The sequence below is a fragment of the Anoplopoma fimbria genome, chromosome 22 (assembly GCF_027596085.1).
Source record: "Anoplopoma fimbria isolate UVic2021 breed Golden Eagle Sablefish chromosome 22, Afim_UVic_2022, whole genome shotgun sequence".
In the NCBI taxonomy this organism is placed as follows: Eukaryota; Metazoa; Chordata; class Actinopteri; order Perciformes; family Anoplopomatidae; genus Anoplopoma; species Anoplopoma fimbria.
In genome coordinates, this window is record NC_072470.1 from 5,285,571 (window position 1) to 5,303,464 (window position 17,894).

General features: G+C 39.5%; 2 protein-coding genes across 2 annotated transcripts; both read right to left on the reverse strand.

Moving 5' to 3' along the window:
* Positions 1–3,087: 3,087 nt before the first annotated feature.
* LOC129111767 (thymosin beta-12-like) lies at positions 3,088–5,489 on the reverse strand. The gene is made up of 3 exons (XM_054623852.1): positions 5,384–5,489; positions 4,176–4,291; positions 3,088–4,003 (listed from the first exon to the last, which is right to left on the reverse strand). Exons 2-3 carry the CDS (start codon positions 4,276–4,278, stop codon positions 3,969–3,971), a joined length of 138 nt encoding a protein of 45 aa, XP_054479827.1. The 5' UTR covers positions 4,279–4,291; positions 5,384–5,489; the 3' UTR covers positions 3,088–3,968.
* Positions 5,490–6,650: 1,161 nt separating this feature from the next.
* On the reverse strand, positions 6,651–14,557 carry LOC129111687 (ribose-phosphate pyrophosphokinase 2). Its single transcript, XM_054623745.1, has 7 exons — positions 14,297–14,557; positions 11,315–11,498; positions 9,792–9,890; positions 9,179–9,303; positions 8,772–8,945; positions 8,114–8,273; positions 6,651–7,878 (listed from the first exon to the last, which is right to left on the reverse strand). Exons 1-7 carry the CDS (start codon positions 14,416–14,418, stop codon positions 7,786–7,788), a joined length of 957 nt encoding a protein of 318 aa, XP_054479720.1. The 5' UTR covers positions 14,419–14,557; the 3' UTR covers positions 6,651–7,785.
* Positions 14,558–17,894: the final 3,337 nt, after the last annotated feature.

Here is a 17,894-nt window from a genome sequence, read left to right on the forward strand (position 1 = left end):
CTGTAAACACATTGCACAAAGAGGACATGACTGGTGAAACTGTTCAATGTGTGTACTTGGTATGTGAGCAACTCTGTTCTGTATTTTATAATATCACATATCCATAAAACATAATAACTGACAGGTCCACATTACACCAGAGTCAAGGAAATCTCTCAGGAAGGATCACAAAAAGAAAACTAGCTTCCAGGACTAAGATAATTATATTTAAAGTTCTACATAACCGTTCTATATAACCAACATAATTAGACCATCGGCAAATTTATTGGCAATTTTTGATGTTTGTCCTCATTGCCACCGGGTCAGAATCCAGGGAAATAGGAACAAATCATGCAGGTTCACCAGAAACTCCTTCAGCTCAGACAAATCATTCCTTTGCTAAGATTAAGTTTCATCCATAAGGCGTTGTGGAAGTCCCCCTAGCGCTTTCATAGCCGTGTTAAATTACACTCTGAAGTCACATTCTATGAGCTCACATACACATGAAACATGGCTGCTCATACCTCGCATGCTTGTAATTGCCATGTGTCAATGAAAAGCAGCAGCGGCGAGCGTTTGTGCTCGATGACCAAAGAAAGAACAAATGCTGTATATTTTCAGGCTGCTGCATATGTGTCTATTCACGAGTGTGATGACAGCTGAGATAGCCAGTGCTCAACAATGACACGAGACAATCTAGAGAGCGGTGGTTAGAACAGGAAACCATGATTATTTATGTTTTTCCTTTTTAGTCCCCTGTCTCTGTTTGTATCTCTGCAGCCAATGGCACGGCGGGGTATTTCTGAGCGTATTAAAGCTAATGGTCAGGTGTTAACGTGTGGCACATCCCTGTTTCCCAGCAATGCCAAATGTAGCTCCTGGGTGGGTAGTTGCCATGGAAATGGAGAACAGACCCAGTGTTTGTCTCTGCCATCGAGTGATAGAAAGGTAATTGACTCGGGCGGTCGGCTCTGTGGTAAAAAGCAACCTGCAGATAATATATAGCTCAGTCAACAGAGGTGCTTGGGGAATGAGCTTTACTGATACGTGGCTGTTAATCTGTTTCCCCTCAGACAAAGGAGCTAGAGAGTCTGCAGCCATTCTGGTGGCACTGTGAGGATGTACTCGCTTTGAGATAGTCATGCTTTATAGCAGGTATAATGTTTAGTATGTTCAGCATCTTAGCTGAGAATGTAAGCATGCTATGATTTGATAATTAGCAGTAAACACAACGTATAGCTGAGTCTGATTGGTGCATTAGTGCATAAGTATTAGATACAGTGAAGGGCAAGCAGAAGCGAAGGATGGACGGGTCATACAAACACAGGACTTTCACCCAGGAGACCGCTGTCTGTGTCCCTTGTGAAACCGAGTCAGCAAAGTTTTGTTACCTAATGTGCGTACTTTACTAACACCAGTTACTTAACAAACTTACTTATTTATTTTAACCCCAACCACAACCTTTTCCTAAACACAACCAGGTAGTTTTGTTGCATAAATTAACTATAAAGCTTAGTAACCCTAAGTTGGAAGTCTATTTTCAAAGTACAATATGCATGTAATGAGTGGTAACTGATCCCTGACACGTCCATATTGCAACATCCTGTTACTGGAGCCTTAACAATAGCACATGTTCATTGGGTAACCATTAATCAATCAATGGTTAATCAGGTTAACCAGTCCCAAAGACAAGAGGCTGCAGGAGACAGACAGGTCTAAAATACAGACAACAAATCAGAGTGTTCTGCGGTAATAATCCCCTGAGTGATCGACACACCGGAGAGGTTTAATGACAAGTGCTTCCCAGGGAGAAACCGTCTCCACGAGGGTAACAAGCATCCGACCGCCCAACCCAAGGAAGTGACTCAGCAGCATCTGTTGCAATGGGTTACCAGGCAGTGGACAGTGACTCCACCCCATCTGCTGCTCCAGCTCAAATCCTACGTCACTTTCTTTCTGGAGGAGGCTGTGTGTGTGCAGCATGCAGAGGGCCGCGATAATCCCATTTGAGGGGAGGACCTGCGAGGCTTTGGCTCCCTGCACCAGCTCAATAACCTCCACACCTACCCCAGCCTCCTCCTACGCAGATTAATGCCTTATTAAGAGCAACTGACTTAGCACCAATCCACTTACACCGACATACAAGAGTTGGGGACTATTTCATGGCCCTGAGATCAATCTCGCCATCGGCCCGGGAAGAAATAGCTGAAAAACCTTAATGATGATAAGGACACACGCCTACAAGATACAAGTTAAATAGTGCAACATCTGACATGCTTTAAAATGCCGATTCATGCCCCACGTGGTCGCAGTCATAGCTAATAACTTTAGCATTCAAAACTCTACATCCATGCTGCATAAAACAAAGGAGGGATTTCCTTCGTCAAAGCCAAGTCGCATCTCAATAGAATAAAAGTAAGTATGATTACATGAAGGTGTAAACGCAGCTGTCACCGATGACATGCTAATGACATTAAGGCTCTGCAGGTGGCGGCTAATTTAGGACAAAGGGTGCAAATCTCCCGCTGAGGCTGTACTCTGGGTCAAGGCACGCTGTCCCATAAGCCACTGCTCACCAGTGCATCACACCAGATAATAGATGCATGAGCAATGTTACTGATTCACTTTTGTTCCTTAAATTAAACAAAAAGAGGGTGTAGTTAAGGAACAGTGTTGAGTCCACTTCCTGGATTGCAAGACGAGTTTTTATGCATGATCACTGGCTTTTATTTGAGCTTTGTGCTGACAGTGAACCTCTTGGAGAGAAAAAAAAGACCTTCATGACAGGAGGTCTAACAAGTGGCTGTCATTTCCCTGCCTCTCTCTCTCTCTACACACACAGAGATACAAACTGCTTAGCTGGTAAATCCCGACAGGGCTCGAGACATTTAAGCCTTTTAATAGTACACAGCCTCATCCCTTCAGTAATGCTAGAGGATTGTTTGGAATCTGAAGACTGTAAATTGGTGTGAAATGTGGGTTAGACTAAGAGGAGCATTCTGCTGTACCATGTTTGCATATGTAAAAATGCACTTCTAAAAGTGTAAGGATTGTGAATAAGCTTTGATAAATGTGTGAGGAGGCCAGAAGAAGCACTCTGCGGCACAGTTCTTTAGTAACAAATTCTTTTTTATTACAACATTTCACGGTTTTTCCATTTCTGGTAATGGTTTGTGGCAGAGTAAAATGACTGCTGGAACTTTTTGGAATTCTTATCTACTGTTGAAAGCAAACAAATGGGATCACTTGCCGGTATATTTTGTTTTCCCATTCCCTCATTTGAGACAATTCAGAGACGGATTGCAAAACAAAAGCCGCCCTGAATCGCTCTGACAAGAAGGGCGTTAAAATAAAACCGTTAATGAGGTCCATTTGAGCGTCTCCCAGCTCTAGATGGAATCCGTTGCATTTTCTTATCCTCGTGAACATACAAAAGAAAAAACATCGTGACAGACAACAGTATCAATTTTTTGGGGCATTTACATTTTGGCCAGCGTACAAACAAAGTTGTGCATTTCCGAAAATTAGAAGACGAAGAAACAATAATAACAAAAAAAAGCTCAACGCCTCAGCTCGGGGGGCGCAAAAAGCAGCCACACAGGAAGTTGGGTTTTGGTGGTGGTGTGTGAGACGCTGACGAGCTTCCTGGGACGCGGGCCACGCCCCGTTCCCTTGTTTAGGTGGTGTCGATGAAGGGACGTGCACACCTTCCTGCAGCTCCCCTCCTCTGCCTCCATCAAATCCTCCATCATCCTCAGAAAGACCAGCGTGAAGGTGGTTACCGTGGTGTTCTCAGAGGGGACGAGGCCCGACTGCCCCGACGAAAGCTTCGCCCGTCCACAGGATGTGCGGCTTGGTTATTGTTGTCGTTTCATAATTTCGGTTACAAAGTTATACATCTAGAAGAAGTGGCTGAAAACAAGGCAATGCGGGAGATGGAGGAGGAGGAGGAAGAGGGGGTGTACAGTGCATGACGGGAGGGAGGGGCTTCACGACTTCTCTGACGCCTTCTCCTGTTCGATGGCTGTGGAAGGGAGGAGAGGGAAGCAGATGTTAGATTCCTTTGCTTAAACAAAACTGTGTCAAGCTCTATTTTCTACACTAGCGTTTGTGAAAAGCACAGAAACAGTCAAGAGGAATGTGATGCAACGCCCCCCACCCCCACCCCCACCCAAAGGAAGGAATTTGAATCTTACTGTCTTGTGTAGGCAGGGGATTCTTCTCCTGGGTCTCTGTCTTCTTCAGCTTGGACTTGTCGAAGCTGCTCACTTCTGAAACGTCGGGCTTTGCGTCACTCATTGTTGCAGGTAGTCTGAAACATCAGAAAATAACACTTTTTTTAATAGAAAGCACATAAACAATAAACAGGCAAATAGATTATTATATTGTGTAAATATGAGGCTATTATAATAATGATGGTTTTAAAACAAGCAGAAACCACCAGAGCATGGGGTTCACCCTGACTTTTTTTTTTATTTTTTTATATATCAGTCCAAGGGCGTTGCCTAAATCTCAGTGGCCAAAAAAAAAAAAAAAAAAAAAACGTTTGTTCACTTGGACATGCGCAACCGCAGACTACTTTTCTCCTGCAACATGCGTCCGCCTCCTTTTGTTCACCCAGAGTGATCCACCTCCCCGTCCGTCCCGTTACCCGACGCACAGAGCCCGGGATGTTGCAGACAATAAAGCCAATGCAAAAGCCTCCAGACCGCAAGATTTACATAACAACAGGAGTTCCCATGCTGAGATGACTGGAGGAAAAAATATGGGGAGAGGAGGGAGGAGGAGGGGGATAAAGAGAGAAAGCCGCATGCTGGTGTGCAGATATCCTTTTAGGATAAGCAGATGGGATATAAATGATGTATTCTAGGGGTAAAATATTGATTCATAAGTGTCCACATCCGCAATTTCACTTGTCACGTAGGCTACTTCTCCCTTTGGGATGCCATCTGAAGGAACCACCGCCCAGATTGGCATTTTGCACATTCATGTCAGCCTTAAAATAATCCAAGTTCAACTCCCATCATCCATAATATACTCAGAATTACGCAGCAGGAGTGTTTATGGCATAATAATAATACAATTAAAAAAAAAAAAAGCAATAATTTAGAAATAACGGGACCATGCAGCTCCAGCAAAAACGGCAACAAAGGAAATGCGTGGATGTGTTAAGACAAAGATAAAGCACAAATGCCTGCCTTGTTGTCACATTACACAATATATAATAAGCTATTTAAATAGGAAAAAAAAAACATTCACTTATTACTAAGTATATTATATCTCATCCCTGTTTATTATAGTATATGCAGCAGCATCTTTGGATCACATGTCTCACATAACTGGGTTTCTAGCTGCAGGCAATAAAAGCTGAAACAATAGAAAGGCTTTGTTGAGAGAAGCTTACCGAAGTGTTGGCTGATGGCTGGCTGGTCTCTGGTCAGTGCGTTGCAGCAGTAGTGGCGCGTCTTTGCGCAAGCATTAGATATAGTCAGAAATATGCTAATGACATCTGACATCACCAGCTCGCATCCTCCTCATCCCCCTGCTGGAGAGACTCGCACCCTCCATCCTCATGCTGAAACCAAACTCTGAACCAAAAAAACCCTGAAAGGAGCCTCGTATCATCTCTATGAGGAGAGAAATGTAAATAAATGGATTTATTGTGTTCCTTTGCTCTGAAGAAACCACCACCACCATCACCCCCACCATCTCCATCTTATGTTATGACTGTTTTATAACAGCATGGCAACCTGACACTTCAGTTTACCACCAATATAGCTGTTTTACTTTAAATGTACAATTAGTTCAACTGCTTTAGATGTGAGAATTATGTTTTTTTTCTTCCAATGGCACATTATTTCTCCTTTACTTTTATCTGCCTGCAGCTGCTCTGGCTGCACATTAGTGTAGGAGGAGCGCCCTCTGGTGGCAGCCTCATGTCATGCATCACTCCTTTACTGTCCCAGAGTTTTCTATTGTCTTTTATTAATAGATTAAGCTGTTTGTTCATTATTATTGAGCCGCTACAGGCAGTTTATTAGTGGAATATATTTTCAAATGCTTTACTCAAGTAAATATTAATACAATTATGTAATTAGTCAAGTAAAAGTTCTGCATTCAAAATCCAGCTTTATTTCTTAGTGCATCAGTTATTTATAATGAAATACATTTTAATGTAAAAACATATAACATGTTCTTTATATTATGAAATATTATTTAAAAAGTGTGATAACATGTAAAATATTAGAATATAAAAAAAAAAAACTCAAGACAAGTACCTGAAAATAGGTTATTAGTGCAGTATTTTCCACACTCCATAAGATCTGCTTACTAAAATTTTCCAGAGCTTTCACCCACAACTTCTTTAGTTTGCCCTAAAGTTAAAATTCATTACCATGTGATTAATCAAAGCTTAAAGGACACCAACAATGAGTTAAACTGTGCCATTTTATTAGATTATTACTAATAAAACTGACCAGAGATGGACGTTATTGAGTTGCACTATGGTAACTGTAGTATGCAGTATTTCTGGAGATGCTAGAGTTATAGTGAGGATATCTCAGCCTTCGCTTTTCAACAATTTAAAAATAAAAATAAATCTCTCACCATCACAAGTTCCCAAACTTTTATAAAACATAATACTCCATGTGTGTCCCTTTGAATTTAGTGATTAAAAGAAAAGCAACGAGGAGCATCTGTAAGCCATTGTCAAAGCTTTATTGTCAAAGAAACAGCTCAAAGTGTTACATATCAAAAAAAAGAGAAAAAAAAATAAAGATCACGCTTATTTCACCAACATTTTTTAATCCATCTAGAGGCAAACAGTGAAACCTGCCTCTCTTGAACTTAAGTGACCCGTTAGAGCTGTGATGACAATTGAAATCTTTAACAAGCTTCGGGCTCAATTTGTTTTCATGACCTTTTGGAACGTGGGTGAAACACCCACCTACACCTCGTATCAGACGATTTTCATCAACAACAGACCTGTCAGAGTTTGGAAAGTTGTCTCTAAATCTTACTAGTTTTCAAGCACAATTAATATAAGAAGGTTGTCAGTGATGAGCCACCACGGGGTGACAGCAGCTTATTGTGGGAGAAGTTACACAGCAGAGGTAAAAGATGCATCAGCACATTCATGAGGCTCACTAAAAAGAAAATTAAGTTTTCTTTAATTTTACACCCATTTGTGCCTGAGGTCAAATCAACACATTTCCACTTGTGGTGCACCTTCAAACTGATGAAGCATGAACTATTACAATCAATATAGCTAGTAAAGGGTTATATTATTTTAATACTTTTAGTAGCCGTTAAAGCAACACTAAGGGGGAAAGGTGATTTTTTTTAAAAACCCATTTTTGACTATTTTTTTTTATAACTTTGTGAAGCAGAAATATTTCTAATCACATGACGTTGTGGAATGCTAATTTAAGTGAGTTCATTATGAGGTACAAACACATTGTTACATAGTGGAGCCTTTGGTCAAAGTGAAGGCCAGGTTGGCAAGACCGAAACTGAAACATTAGAAGAAAAAAAAAATAAACAGGAAAAAAAAAGAGATACTCATAAATAAAAACTTGGTCATTAGAGGAGGAAATTATATTTGGCTCTGTCTCCTTGGTGAGAATGTCAAAGACCATGTGTGGGCGTGACCTTTAAACAGTCATATTGGGTTTGCCAAAACAAAACAAAACAAAAAATACCAGGCCGTTTGCCGGCCTTTCTGGAGGATATGTGGCAAAAAGTGCCAGCCGAGTGGCCCGACGGGGGAGGGAGGGGGAGAGACGGGGGGGCGCCCTCTCTCATTCTTTACAAGGGCACGTGGCTGAAGAGGTAGGACACAGACTCGCCGTTGTGGGTTCTCCTGATCGCCTCCGCCAGGATCATGGAAATGTCGATGACCTGGAGGAAACAAACATGAGGGATATAAAAACCTGCATGTCTGAGATAAAAACAGCATCCAGAGAAGAAAGAAACATAGTTTGAGAAGGCCTAGCTATGTTGTAATACACAACAAGAGTGATGGTGCAGCCTTGAAACAACCCATATAATAAAAAAGGTCAGAAACTGTGTGTGTGTGTGTGTGTGCGTGTGTGTGTGTGCGTGTGTGTGTGTGTGTGTGTGTGTGTGTGCGTACCTGTATTTTGGGGCACGCCTTCATCTTCTCTTCCTGCGGGATGGTGTTGGTCACCACCACGGCCTCGAACGGGGCGCTGTTGATGCGAGAGATGGCCGGACCGGAGAAGATGCCGTGCGTGAGGATGGCGTAGACCTTTACTGCGCCGGCATCAATCAGCCTAGAAGGAGGAATTCAAAATGTATCAATTGAAAATGGGGAATTCATTCTACTTGCATGATAAAACATGCAATTCTAAAACTTTTATTTTATTCCTTTCTTACAAATCTTTCTGTGAGGTGAATGTTTTTAATGGATCAAAAAGGTGGAATTTGTCAACTGATAAAAGCACCTAATCAAGTTTCTTGCCCATATGCTGTAGTCGCCACATGTGAAGACGTCTGCACACGATGTGTGACACTTTGCAGACTGTGATCCAAATATAAATTGAGATTAAAGCTTTGCTATACGACAAGCCATTATAGGTTTAAATTCCAGGTCAGGGGATGGGAGTAACATTCAGAGCAAAAACCTCTGAATTCCGAGATTAAAGTCTTTTTATTTTTTTTATTAAAGTGGCAAATGTATTTGGAAAAACTCCCAAAGTTGTGAGATTATGAATGTATGATTTTTATGAGAAAAAAGGCTGACACGATAAAAGCATTTAAAGGACACTGACTTGTCGGCGGCGTGGCAGATGGTGCCACAGGTGTCGGCCATGTCGTCCACCAGGATGGCCACGCGGTCCTTGACGTCACCCACCAGCACCATGCGGTCCACTTCGTTGGCCTTCTTCCTCTCTTTGTGGATGAGGGCAAAGTCCACGTTCAGACGGTCTGCGATGGACGTCACGCTGGACGGAGAGAGAGGAAGAGAGACCCATTAGAAACCGTTAACTGCTCGTCAAACAAGACCACTTGTTGACTCTCGATTTGACCTGGTGGAGGCAATGAGCTGGAGCTCGTCTTCGTGATGGCCAAACGTGCAAACAAGCATTCATCTCCAGCAAAACGGTGTCTCCTATTATGAGCACCGGAGAGGCTCAGAATTCAATAATAATGTCCCTGAAATCTCTTTGATTCGTACCGTTTTGCGCCGCCGGCATCTGGAGACACGATAATGCAGTTTTTCCATTCTGGGATATTTTCCCTTATCCATTGGAGCACGGCGGGCTCTGCGTAAAGGTTGTCTACAGCGATGTCGAAGAAACCCTGAAAGAAAGACACAACAGTTACTAACAAAGCATTACTAAAAGTCAGACTAATATTTGCACTTTTAATAACACAAAACATTAAACCACCTTCTCTTGTTTAATAGAAAACCATACGGCACAACGGTATACTTATGTCTCTTTAATGCATTATCAATAGATCCGTATCCCTGTCTGTACTGGTCTTTATGACCCAAAATAGTTAAATATCTATGCCGTTTCCTTGGATACTCTGGGATTCTGTCTTCATTTCCTCTGTTAAAGCCTCGCTAAGATAAGCTAGCACTTAAAAACAGCTCTGAAGCTCCATTTTGGTCGTTAGCGAAAACAACATTATCCCATAATGCAAAACAATTCATAGAAATGGACATTAAGTAGGTTTAGCTACAGTGTGCCATTGATTAGATGTTATACAAAACGTTCAATAAACAAGACGACTTTATGGTCTTCTTTACCCCTTTAGACCCAGAGAGAAGGCGTTGTACTGACCTGGATCTGCGACGCGTGGAGGTCCATGGTGATGATGTGGTCGGCCCCGGCTACAGACAACATGTTGGCCACCAGCTTGGCCGATATGGGTGCTCGACTCTGGGACAAGCATCAAGACACAGTCGCTTGAGGTAAGTAGGTAAGAAAAAAATGTTGGAACTTTAAAAAAAAAAAAGGATGGTTCTTTGTCAAAATATTTGTTTGTGAAATTACGGGAGAGCCTCCGTTCGCTGAGGAAAGCGAGAACTGTCCCTGCTGAGAGCTCAGTCTTACTGAACGACGTTTTGTCAGGACTTTCCCCATCGACCTTTACATTACGGCCCGTCAGTCTTAGAAATCGAGGCCTTGCTGCCGCCACAGGCTCGTTCACCACGTAGATGTACACGTCAGGCTTCAGGGCTTGTTGACAAAACACTCCGCTACCTGCAGAAGGTGGCTTAGCTGGGCTTGTGCGAGTGTCTCAGAGAAAATGCTTGTTTATTTGGAGATAAAGGTCGACTAGACGCTTGAATAGAAAATAATATTATCACTTGTTCAGCGGACAAACTCAGTCCTAAAGGAAGCCTTCCCCGTACCTCTCAAATCAACATATGGATGTGGTAAATCAAAGCGTTTGCAGAGCATGTTGTGAATAAAATTAAATAAAGTATTGAATAACTTTGTGCAGACGGAGGTGCCGACTAGTGGAGCTTTCTCTCACTCTCTCTCTCTCTCTCTCTCGTTGCTCCATGTGGACCTGGTTTGCTGTTGTAGTTCCATAAATAACTGAGGCAACACAAGATAATGATTTACAAGATAAGCAGGTTGTGTGAACCAGTTTCTCAGCCAGCTGGAATGTCCAATGTGTCAATTTCAGATTTTTCCAAGAGCAGCAGACAGCTTAAATTGCAGGCCGGTGCGCCGCAGTCACACCGTGTACATTGACTACACTGTGTACGTGAGAGTTTTCACATTAATACATCACTGTAGAAGTATATAACCTGCAGTGCTACAATAAAAACACTAACTTTAAACATTTGTTTAAAAGATGCAGACACGGTGACTAGTTTTGATACAATTAGCATTGATACAAAGTACATAAAACATTTACTAATTGCTTTATAACTAACTTTTATGCAAGGACATTTTAAGTGTTTATTAAAGTACAGTATTTGCCAGCAATATAACTTCTATTATTACTACTGAGTTTACTCATTTATTATGTGTTTATACAGTAGCCTCCACTTATAGTTGTAATAACAGTCATGTCTGCTCACAGTAGAGGTCAATTATAGTGTGGTAAATCATTTGTTAGATGTTAATAAATGCTTAAACAGGGGAGGTTGAAGTAATGTGAGATCGATGCATGTATGTAAAAAACAATTCTGATCCAATAAAGAAGGTCATAGTTGAAGTGGGTAAGTCTTTGTTTAGTATTTTTGTGTCTTATAAGGTGATATCATAGAGGTGAGGATGATACAGGACATTGGATTCATCGTGATGATGATGATGATGATGATGATGATGTGTTTGTGTGTGTCTACCTTGTCCTTCTTGTCCTGCCGGGCGTAGGGGAAGCAGGGGATGACGGCGGTGACGCGGGACGAGGAGGCGATCTTACAGGCGTTTATCATGATGAGCAGCTCCATCAGGTTGTCGTTGATCTCGCCACAGCCGCTCTGCACGATGTACACGTCCTCTCCGCGCACGCTCTCCCCGATTTCCACACTGTGGGAACGACAAAAAGAGGGAAACATGTCAGCTTTAGGGTTTGACTCAAGGGCAAAGAACTCAGGCTGATGTGAGCCGGGAAACGGCGCATTTCAACAAAACAGATTCAACAAATCTTTGTTAAGAAGTAATATCAAATTGTTGACCACCATTAAACCAACTGTAGACAGCAGTATTGTTATGCAATAATAATCCTTTCCAGATTGAGATGTCATACAGTTTATGATTAAGCTGCTCTGAGCCACGAGTTCACCCTATATATGAAGTTATGTATGACAGAATGTTCAGAAACAAGTTCAGAAACAAGTACACACACACACACACACACACGGGGGAGGGAGGGAGGGAGTCGTCCCCCGCCTCAGTCATGTGATCAATGGACATGTACATTTGTAAAGGGTAACAGTCTATGTGGTCACAAGGCCTGTAGTGATTCTAAGAGAGGCCAGCACTTACAAATCACAGCCAATAATGGCTGCCGCTCACTTTGTTCAAACACGTTTTAAAGCAAGTTTGCAAGAGACCAAATTTCATAACAACCAATGTTAACAAGGTAGACAAGAGATTGTTTTTACACAACTAGAGCTGCAACTAAATATTATTTTCCTCATCTGTTAATGTAATATATTGAAATGATTATGCAACGCCGAAAAACTCTGTTTAAAGAATCGGTAAACACGATCACTAATCTGATCAGCAATCAATGCCAACCTTCTCTGTGCTACGGACACATTTTGGCCAAGATTAAGAGAGTTATGGTTCAATACTCGGTCCTAACATCGGCTAGTATTCTCTTCTTGAGCTGATAGGAAAAAATATATATATATATATTAAAATGTTCAGGAATGTATGTTGAGGAATTCAGGATGGACAGCCACCACCTTGACCAAAACATTTCCTGCCACAACTTCTAAAATTAAACATCAGTCACGGTGGCACAACACGGAACAAAACAGGACACAAAAAAGGGACGCCTTCAACACACATAGAAAACAGAGAAAAATATCCGGGACACATTACTAATGTAAGCTTATTGCGTTTTGATAGTCTCCTTTTAAACTGTCTCCTTTTGTGACAGCCCTGCCATGTTTCAACATCATTTTTGATATACAATGAATCTGAACCACTGCCCTACACTAGGGCAAACAAGATTTTGGATTGGACATTTCTCCCTGTGCAATCAAACAAAACTTCTTTCCCAGGAATCCACACCCTCCGCATTGGTCCTTGACCTCTGCGAGTCACCCGGCAAAAACCTGTGTCGGAGCTGTGAGAAGAGCTGTTATTAGTGTATCGTTCTCACCTCCCTGTTAGTCTGTGAGAATGAGAAAATAATCTTTGTTTTGCACTGTGCGTCGCCCAAACAGCTGTGTTCCCTAGAGAGAAACCTGAGCGCGGATAATCAGAGTTTTCCCTGGATTTTAGAGTTTTGGGTGTAAACAACAACAGCAGAGAGAGTCTTAGCAGATAAAGGGGTCAAGACACCTTTACAAGCTCTGTTAAAAAAGGAGGAAACTAGAGTTGGAAAGCGCTCTTTAGCTTAATGCAAAGGAGAGATTACAAAACAACATATGCCGTCTGGTGGATGCTATTACCCAGAGTGCATTACAATACAGTGAGTGCATCAGTGAGGGACTCCGGCGGAAATTAAATCCAACTCTGACAATGTTAAAGCCGTGTTCACTAAGCCACAAAACACTCAAATGCAGTGCATCGCTTCCTTTTGCTGAATCAAAGAGAAAGCCACAAATACATTCAAAAATATATATATGCATAAGTTTAAAGCTGCATCGCTTGAACAGGGGTTCAAAAGGTCATCCTGCAGAAGGGTTCAAACAAGCTACATGAGCATAACAGACTGTTCAAGGCCAGCCAGTAAAAGGAAAAAAAGGAGTTTGCTGTGCTAATGTTAAACTAGGGGAACTGCTAGCGTGCAGTCAGTAATTCAACTAATGGTTGGCTTGGCTGCTTTGGAAATGAGCACAATTTAAGTGCATGTGATTTAAGCCAACTAACTACACATATGTGTATATATATATATATATATATATATATATATATATATATTCTTATTTAACTGCAAGTTGTCATCTTAGTTAGAGACAACATGTTACATGTAATACATCTGTCTGGGGACTGTCATTGTTGAAGTATTTGATTTGATCCATCTAGCTAGGAGAAGGCATTGAGGGTGTCACATTAAATGTTGTCCCCCCCCCCCCCGCAACAATTGGTTCCTACTTCAAAACTAGCTCTAATTTAACATTTTAAAAGGGGTGCAATAATTTAAAAAATAATAAAAATAAAAATAAAATTCCACATAGTTAAGACAAAAGAAGGGGCTTGTGGGAACACTTTGCAGAAACCACCCATCACACGGGGGGAACCTACGTAGTTAGCATCTTACGCACCGAGCAAAATAGAACGTTACGCAAATAGAACGTTACGCAACTCCATAGCAACAAGCCCGTTCTTTTTTTTTTTTTTTTTTTTTTAAAAACAGGCACAAACGGCAGCTAGAGTAATTAAAAGCTCCTTTTATTAATTAAACATTATTAGTGCTAATTAAAACTGTCTGGTAAAAGGACGCACTGGTGTGTTTACATGTGGCTAGCTAGTCACGTGCTCCGCCCCGCTAAATAGTAAACTATTGTTAGCCTCGAGCTAACGAACCCACATGTGACACCCAGGATCGGGCGACATGGGACAGCTAGTAGCTATAGCAACAAAAAGACGTCGTTCCAGGCTAACGTAAAAAGCCAACAAGTGTCGTATACATATAAAAATCTACTCACCATGTCTCCTGGTTGCTGAATTTCTTGGTTATCACTTTCCCCAGCTCCAGCCCGAGCCGATCAGCCACTTTCTGCGACAGGTCGTGGTGCGAGCTCCCGCTAAAAAGCACGATGTTAGGCATTGTCTGAAACCACGTTGGAGGAAAGAAAGGGAGAGTGGAGGTTTACGACAGGTGGCCCACTTAAATGAAGCGTGCTTAGCGCTGCAGCCGTGGCATCGCAATGGTGCAGCAGAGAGGGGAGATCAGGCCAGCGGAGGAGCCGTAAAGGGGAAGTGCCCTCCGCTGATTGGACGGCGCGGTGGCTCTCTGACACATGTACACTTATTACGGCTGCATTGTTTTTCCACACACAAAAGCCTATTTCTAATAATGATAATATATATATATTTTTTTAAATAAAGAAAAAACATTGAATGAGAAGGTGTGTCCAAACTTTTCACTGGTGCTGTGTGAATTAAAATAGTTTTAATAAAACAAAGAGTATTAATTATTTTTTCTTATTTTGAGTGGGTGTTTCATTTTTTATACCAGCTTAATTTATCTTATTTTAAATTGTATTTTTAAAATGTATTTATCTATATATACATTACCATTACACCTTCTTATTCAACTACTTTGAATAATCTAAAATATAAAACATATTCTGGTTTGTTGAGCATTTGTTTGTTTTCAATATTAATCTTCAATGCATGAAAAATCTACAATGTAAAAAAAATAAAGAAAAACCATTGAATGAGAAGGTGTGTCCAAACTTTTCACTGGTGCTGTATAAATTAAAATAGTTTTAATAAAACAAAGAGTATTAATTATTTAAATCTCTTTTTTCTTCTTTTGAGTGGGTGTTTCGTTTTTTATACCAGCTAAAAATATATATATTTTTTGTATTAAAATGTATTTATCTATATATACATTACCATTACACCTTCTTATTCAACTACTTTGAAGAATCTAAAGTATAAATGTTTACCACATAATTCTTTAAAAAGAAAGAAAAACCATTGAATTTTAATAAAACAAAGAGTATTAATTATTTAAATCTCTTTTTTCTTATTTTGAGTGGGTGTTTCATTTTTTATACCAGCTTAATTTATCTTATATTAAATTGTAATTTTTTGTTTTTGTATTAAAATGTATTTATCTATATATACATTACCATTACACCTTCTTATTCAACTACTTTGAAGAATCTAAAGTATAAATGTTTACCACATAATTACACATGTGTTCCTTCATAGTTTAGATGTCTTCAATATTAATCTACAATGTAGAAAAAATAAAATAAAAATAAAGAAAAACCATTGAATGAGAAGGTGTGTCCAAACTTTTGACTGGTACTGTATAAATTAAAATAGTTTTAATAATGACACAGAGTATTAATTATTTAAATATCCTTCTATGGGCTTTTGAGTGGGTGTTTGGTTTTTTATACCAGCTAAAAATATATATATTTTTTGTATTAAAATGTATTTATATATACATTACCATTACACCTTCTTATTCAACTACTTTGAAGAATCTAAAATATAAAACATATTCTGGTTTGTTGAGCATTTGTTTGTTTACCACATAATTCCACATGTGTTCCTTCATAGTTTGGATGTCTTCAATATTAATCTACAATGTAGAATTAAAAAAAAAAAAAGAAATAAAGAAAAACCATTGAATGAGGTGTGTCCAAACTTTTGACTGGTGCTGTATAAATTAAAATAGTTTTAATAAAACAAAGAGTATTAATTATTTAAATCTCTTTTTTCTTCTTTTGAGTGGGTGTTTGGTTTTTTATACCAGCTTAATTTATCTTATATTAAATTGTATTTTTTTTTTTTGTATTAAAATGTATTTATCTATATATACATTACCATTACACCTTCTTATTCAACTACTTTGAAGAATCTAAAGTATAAATGTTTACCACATAATTCCATGTGTGTTCCTTCATAGTTTGGATGTCTTCAATATTAATCTACAATGTAGAAAATATAAAATAAAAAATAAATAAAGAAAAACCATTGAATGAGAAGGTGTGTCCAAACTTTTGACTGGTGCTGTATAAATTAAAATAGTTTTAATAAAACAAAGAGTATTAATAATTTAAATATCCTTCTATGGGCTTTTGAGTGGGTTTTTTATACCAGCTAAAAATATATATATTTTTTGTATTAAAATTAAATTATTAAAATTAAAGTTTATCTTAATCTCAATTTCCAACTACATAAAAATACAATTTGCCGGTTTCCTTAATGTTTTGACCTTAAACTAAACATCCTTGGGTTTTGGATGTTGGAAGAACAAAACAAGCTGTTTAAATATTTCAGCTTGAACTTTTTGAGATAATAATGGGAATATGATTTACTATCTTCTGGCATTTTAGAGAGGAGATGGTCACCTGATAGCTGCTGCATTGAATACTTGTGATGTCGGCTGATTATTAGATTTTCTGATTAGCGAAAAGTCAGCTGAGCCTTGAAGGCTTGTTCGTTTCAGTGGTGACATACTTTCTACCATCACTGCTATCATGTGCTGGACGGCTGACTGTTCTTCAGACACAGCTCAGGTCAGAACATGGAGGATTTGTAATGGAGATATCCTTTAAAAAACAAAAAGGTTTTCTCAGACGAGATAACAGTGAAGCAGCTGTCCTGTTTTTCTAAATAAATTTCAGGAATTCAACTACAACCAGCAATATTGATTATTTACACTTGGATTGCGCTGACTTGGACTTTGACTATTCCTTTCACTGAAGCAGTAAAATGCCAAGAGTCTAAATTAGATAATCAGCCATCCTGCTAGGAATTAAGAAGAGAGTTTACTTCAAATGTCCTCACAAGTGAGTAGATTATCTTTTAATTGTGAGTGTATCTGCTGAACTGATTTTGCCCAGACGGCCTGTTTATGATGTAAAAACTCCCTGAAATAGCACCTAAAAGAAATAAAAGAACTACAGATTAATGTATTTTTCAGAAATATATTTTATAGATGTCAGAGATGAAATGTCCAAAGCGTAGGTCCCAAAGAAAGATAACATTTTTCATCAATAGAGACAAACAACAAACAAAAAATAACGTTTTTATCCATTTACATGTAAACCAAGAATTGCTCTTGAGCCACAGTGGTTATATATATATATATATATATATATATATATATATATATATATATATATATATAGAACTGGCCGAGGTGGGTGTGACAATCAAATGACGATGCCCTTTTTTTCTCCAAACCTTTTCTAAACCAATATCCGCCATTTCTCTACCGTAACAGCGCCCGTTCAAAGATCTTTGAAAGTGGAACATTCTTTGGGAGAGTCTTTTTGAAGTTGTGGATGTAGCAGAGGTTTGGCAGAGCATGTTTCTCTCTAACACAGTCCATACATGTCGTAAGTGCTGAATCATGTTAAAATCACTTATTGGAAACGATATTCAATAAGAACAATATCAAATGTTTCGCAGTGGAGTCATTTGGACAAAGTTACTTGAATTGTTTTCACACCAGAGAGGAAGAAAAAACCGTCCTGCCTGGTGCTCTTGGGAGTTGTCGTGGGAGGTTGTTGTTTTTTTTCTTCTTCTTAAAGTCCTCCAGTGTTCTTCTTCTAT

Excerpts from the sequence above, each read along its gene's own strand:
- LOC129111767 (XM_054623852.1), bottom strand. The coding sequence starts at position 4,278 with ATGAGTGACGCAAAGCCCGACGTTTCAGAAGTGAGCAGCTTCGACAAG. Across the intron at positions 4,004-4,175 it reads TCCCCTGCCTACACAAGACA|CCATCGAACAGGAGAAGGCG; the intron begins GTAAGATTCAAA and ends TCCCTTCCACAG.
- LOC129111687 (XM_054623745.1), bottom strand. The coding sequence starts at position 14,418 with ATGCCTAACATCGTGCTTTTTAGCGGGAGCTCGCACCACGACCTGTCG. Across the intron at positions 9,304-9,791 it reads TCCACGCGTCGCAGATCCAG|GGTTTCTTCGACATCGCTGT; the intron begins GTCAGTACAACG and ends TCTTTCTTTCAG. Across the intron at positions 7,879-8,113 it reads AGGCGTGCCCCAAAATACAG|GTCATCGACATTTCCATGAT; the intron begins GTACGCACACAC and ends TGTTTCCTCCAG.